This window comes from Lucilia sericata, unplaced genomic scaffold (genome assembly GCF_015586225.1).
Source record: "Lucilia sericata isolate MDLA Ls3-8-SP2 unplaced genomic scaffold, ASM1558622v1 Contig000699F_arrow, whole genome shotgun sequence".
NCBI classification, from domain to species: domain Eukaryota; kingdom Metazoa; phylum Arthropoda; class Insecta; order Diptera; family Calliphoridae; genus Lucilia; species Lucilia sericata.
The window spans coordinates 112,934-118,988 of NW_023994702.1; the positions used below are offsets into that span (position 1 = coordinate 112,934).

General features: G+C 32.5%; 1 protein-coding gene across 1 annotated transcript; it reads left to right on the top strand.

Moving 5' to 3' along the window:
- The first annotated feature begins 1,103 nt into the window (after positions 1-1,103).
- LOC119607518 (serine-rich adhesin for platelets-like) lies at positions 1,104-4,814 on the top strand. The gene is made up of 3 exons (XM_037961461.1): positions 1,104-1,886; positions 1,953-2,162; positions 2,232-4,814. Exons 1-3 carry the CDS (start codon positions 1,104-1,106, stop codon positions 4,812-4,814), a joined length of 3,576 nt encoding a protein of 1,191 aa, XP_037817389.1.
- The last annotated feature ends 1,241 nt before the right edge of the window (positions 4,815-6,055 follow it).

Below are 6,055 nucleotides of genomic sequence, written 5' to 3' on the forward strand. Positions count from 1 at the left end.
CCATAAAATACCCTACACCATTATGTATGTTAAAAATGTGGATTATTTTGAATAACAAATATTTAAGTTACGCAACGACGGACTGACAGGCGGACGGACATACAGATTTACGGACATATCATGGTCTACTCAAAAAAGGATTCTGAAGAGATTGGTAACAAGTTGTAGGACCAATGTTTTTGGGTTTTAAAAACATCAGCACAAATCCTCTATAGTGGTGTAGGGTGTAATAATAATAAAATTGTAAATTTTTGTTATTATCTTCTTTGACTCATAAATACTAACTACGAACAGACAGACGGACGGACGGACGGATAGACAGACAGACAGATATACAAAGGGACATACAGAAGGACGGACAGACGGACATATCATAGTCTTCTCAGAAAAGGATTGTGAGCCAATTGGTGTTACTAACATCAGCACAAACTCGTAATACCCTGTCATTATAGTTGTGTAGGGTGTTATAAAGAAAACTACGAACAGACAGAAGGACGGATAGACAGACAGATATACAGATGGACGGACATATTATAGCTTACTCAGAAAGGGATTTTGAGCCGATTGATATACTATAAGCTGTAGTAACAATATTTATAGGTGTTACGAACATCGGTATAAACTTATTATACCCAAACAGTATAATGGTGTAGGGTGTAATAAAAATGAAATAATAATACAATTGTAAATTTTTCTTATTATCTTCTTTGTCTCATAAATACTAACTATTTCCTTTTTCCTTTCAATTTCATTTGCAGGTTGCTTTCAAAAAAAAAGTACATATTGATTTTTCATCAATAATTATTAAAAAAAAACTTTGTGTCCTTGGACTACAATAAAAAAATTTAATTAAAACAACGAATCAAATGAAGTGTTCTTAAACGGAATGCAAATGTAATTAAAATGTTCTAAAATAATAAAGTGAAAATAACAACTAGAGATAATAGTAATTATAACAATTTATGAAATTATTATTAAAATAAATAAAAAAAATAGAGCACAATTTAATTATAATTAATGATATGTTGGCTATCGCAACAAAACTAATATTTTAATTGAATAATAATAAGAATAAAAACAAAACGTTTTTATATGTGATTAATATGAGTAAAATTTATAAACAAATGCTTAACAATAGAATTATACAAATAATTGTTATAACATGGCTAATACAGCAGCAACAGCAATTAACAATGTGTATTGCTGCTTGGCAGCCGCTGCAGGCTTTGGCAACAAATCCTGCTTTAAAACTAGAAGATGGCGTACAAGTGCAGCAAAAACAACATCATGTCAGAGATGACATTTTACATAATAGTACTAGCATTAGTAATAGCAGTACTACTACTACTACTCATACAACTGCTGTGGCTGCAGCAAACAACAAATTAAATGTCAACAACACTGATACCCAAATGACCCTAAAGCTTAAAGATGCAACAGCTAGAAATGTTTATACTAAATATTATAACAAAACATTGTTATTGGCACCCGTTACGAAGACAGAAAATAACGACAGCAGCAAAAGGACCTCCACTAACATTATAACAACTACAAATAAGCCAACTAAACCAGCTGAAACTGTAAAGATTAGTGTCAAATTAACTAGCACAACTGAAACATTTGCTGACGGTCAGTTATCTACAGAAATAATAGGAGCTCTTGAGACCCAAACAACTAATAATGCTGCAAATAACCAAACCAACAACCCAAATCATCATCATCATCATCATAATAATACACCTGCATTATTAAATATAACACATTTTACTTCTAACATTACACGTCCCTATATAAAGCTTAAACGAAAAACCTTGATAACAATGACCACTGCTGCTCCCGATATCCCCAAACTGTCATCTACAGCTACTAGAAAAACTGTAGCAAAAGTAAAACAAACAATTATAAACAACTTAATAAGTAATAATAATTTAATTAATAAAACGTATACAAAGGTAAACGTGAAAAATGAGATAAGAGATAATACAGAAAAAGGATTGAATTCAAGGATTTTAAAGGATTTGCCAGGAAAATATGTTGAAAAAGCAGCAGCCTTTGTAGACTTAATTGAAAAAGATAAAAACCAGCTAACTGCCAACGAAGACAGTAGTAGTACAACAACCACAAGAGCACAAAAATTACACAAAAAGTTGGAAGAGGAAAAAGCTAATTTAAATACAACGAATTTAAGCTTTAAAAATAATGAAGAAGAACAAATTGTTTTTAATGAAAAGGGTGTTCAAATGGAAGAGAAGGTGAGCGTGCTAAAGGAAGAAGAAAATGAGGATTTAGCAATTACTTTAAAAGACAAAAACATTAATGAAAATAACGCTTTTGCACCAAAAGCTTCAGTTATACAAGAGCACTCCTTAGCAGCTTTTAATCTAAGTTCTCAGATGTCAAAATCTAAAGATAAAGAATCCTCTCAGGAGGAATCAAAAGCTGCTCAGCTCTCTTTAGAAACTTTAGATTTATTGCCCCCGAAAAGTTTAAGTAAAAATATCATATCCAAAGAGCTTACAGGCCAAAGCATTAGTAAAATGAGCCATACAAAAGCTATTATAACAAAAGCTTTAGAGGAGCAAGAGCTTTACCCGGAATCCTTAAGCTTAGAAACTCAAAGTTCTGTTTCTAAAGGTAAAAATTTCTCTAGTGACAATATAAAAGCTTGTGCAAACAAAGAAATATCCTCAAAAGCTTTGCAGGTATTGTCAAAGTCTAATGAGCTTATAAATGATACAAAAGATGTTGCGGCAGAAGCTCCTGAGCTTTCTCTGAAAGTTAATAATCAGAGTTTAGATTCTGAAAGTAAAAATCTGTACGGAGAGAACACAAAAGCTGCTACCCAGGAAAGTTATTCTGAAACTTTAAAGTTAATGCCATCAGAGTCGGGGGAAAGCTATAAAGATCATTCAAAAAGCTTTCTTAAAGTTATTGACTCTAAACCTCAAGTAAATTTTAATGCAAAAATGTTAAGATCTCAAAAATTAGACTCTAGGGAGAACACAAAAACTGCCGCCAAAGAGAAACTTCAGTCAGAAACTTTCTTGTCAAAACAGTTGGAACATACAAATAAAGATCTTGGTGAAAGCTTTCGAAAAGGTGTGGATCACAAAGCTCTCCAAAATACTAATGAAGATTTATCAAAACAATCTTCTAATCATGAGAACAAAGATCTTGTAAAAAGCTTTCCAGAAGTTGTCTCTTATCAAAATTTAACTGGTGAAGAAGAGAGTTCCCAGAAGTCTGGCTTTAAAGGTATAAAGCTTTCGGAACAGATAGAAATACCTGCTGATTTAAAAGCTAATACAGAAAGCTTAGAAAAAGAAAGTAATGAAAAAGCTTTAAAACTTTTGCAACCACCCACTATTGATGAAATTAAAAACATTACAGATATCAACAATCAGAAACTAAAACTAACAACAATTAAAGCTAATCGACAAACTCTAGCAAAACAAAAACAACATTCCTTAAGTTCTACTTTTCAAAGAGAAAAACGTTTCAAAACAAAAATCTTAAACCCAGAAAACATCACACAAACTTTAGCAAATCTTACGAAACCACAAATAGAAAATAACACAGAAAGTTCCCACGACTATACCGAAGACAACACAAAAACTGAACAGCAACATATGGCTCCTACGGCAATTACCGATACCATAACAAGATCTAAAATCGAGTCCCTAACACCAAATCATACAAAATCAATTATTGTCGTTGAAAACAAAAAACAAAATAAATCTAGAAATGAAAGCGTTGAATTGGAAACAGCGGATGAACGTAAATTAAAATTTACTGATGAACAAAAACAATTGGCAATCAATACAACTACAGCAGGAACAACAGCAACTACTAAAGGAAATGGCAATAACATGACGGCAATTGAGAATAAAATGAATAATAAACAGCTGGCTGCTAAGGAAAGGCAGTCAAAAGATGACAATAAAAACGAAAATATTCAACTTATTGATGAGGAACATGTTGTCAGTGAAATTAATGGCATTAATACGATGATGACAACAGCCCCAACAGGAGGGGAGGAGAAAACAACAACAACTTCTAAAACATACTTAATCACAACTCCTACAACTGTTGTTGAAACGTCAGCCACAGCAGTGGCAAAACAAATATTGTTGGAATCACCAACAACATTGGCACAACCCATCACCACCACCACCCTCTCTACATCATCACCATTTTCTATATTTACTGAAAGCCTTCAAAATACTACCGTAGCCAACTCATTTAGCACTACTAATGGACCCTTATCAATACATGATTTAGTTAATACTAGATTAAACACAGTTAGTATTGATAGCAAAACTATACCAACTACTTATACAACAACAACACTAATGCAATTAGTTTCTACAACATCAACCGCAACATTACCACCATTTTCCTATAATTCTACTTTAACAACATCTCTTACTTCACCACCACCCTCACTATCATCATTAGTATCGTCGGCATCATCTGCTGCGGCCACTTCTATGTCTAGTTTATATAGCAACAACTTTGCCACTACTTCCACCACTACCACACCCTCTTGGCCCGTCAAACATGCCTCCGTAATGGAGGGTAACGTTATTTTAGGCGGTCTTATGATGGTTCACTCACGTGAGGATAGCATTACCTGCGGCCCCATTATGCCTCAAGGTGGTATTCAAGCTTTAGAGGCCATGCTTTATACTTTGGATCAGGTTAATAAACAACAATTGTTGCCCAATATTACATTGGGTGCTCATATCTTGGATGATTGTGATAAGGATACTTATGGTTTGGAAATGGCTGTGGATTTTATTAAGGGTAAGTGAAGAAGAGTTTGTTAATTAGTAAAATAGTTTAAATAACTTGCTCCTTGGTTATGTTCTATAGTTATGTTAAAATTTGCTGGGGGGAAAAGTGGGTAGATGAGTTTAGAAATTTAAAGAAACTGAAAGTATTGTTGAAGTAATGAAGTTTATACTAACACGTTACTCAAAATGTAGCATTGAATTGCTACAAGCTTCAACAGCATAGAGATCTGTCTCCCTAATAGAGAGACAGACAGACAGACAGACAGACAGACAGAGAAAGGGATCGAGAGATCATAAGAGAAATCAAAAGCTGTTTTTATAAACGAGTTCTTTTTGAAAACTTTACTTTTAGTTTTACAGAAAAGCTCCAGTACTTACAATTTCAATGAACACAGACATCGTAAAAAAGTTAGATGATATGAAAGTTTAGATCAACATGAGCTTTTCTCAAAAAGCTCTTTTCAAAGACAACAAATTTTTGCACATTAAAACCTTTCAAATATTAGCAAAGATATTATGCAAAAGCTTTTGCAGGAAAAGCTTCAACGGAACTTTTAACAGCTCATACTGTGAAATTAAAAAGAACAATGTATCAAATTACTTTAAAAACTTTACCGCCAGATTTTGGCAAAAATGTTGCACTATAAAACTTTTAAAATATTAGCAAAGATATTATGTAAAAGCTTTCTGAACATAATAAGAACAATTTGTCAAATCACTTTAAAAACCTTATTTATACTATCATAATAGGTCAAATAAAAGCCTCCCAAAAGTTCTTGATTATAAAGCTCATCAAGATAATAACACTGAAAGCTTCAGAAATCTGGTTGTTGTCCATCTATTTTCGGATAATTTCACAGAAAAGCTTTAGTAAAATTAATACTGATGATTATAGAGACCATTATTGATGGACGAAAGCTTTTCTCAGAAGCTTTTAGTTTAAAAACTCAGAGGTCAGAAAGCAGAAATTTTCAGTAATCAGGATACCTTACTTATAGTTTCACAGAAAAGCTTTAGTAAAATCAAATCCAATGATTATAGAGACCATTATTAATGGAAGAAATCATTTCTCAAAAGCTTTTAGTTTAAAATCTTCTGAATACAGAAAATGTACAAACGTTTGAAGTCTGAGAAGCATTGAAGTTAAACAAAAGTTTTTACAATGAAAGTTACAAGTCTTATGTAGTTTAAAGAATAAATATTATACAAAAGCTTTTGCAACAAAAGCTCTTTTTACAAAGCTATTTGAAAGCTTCTAT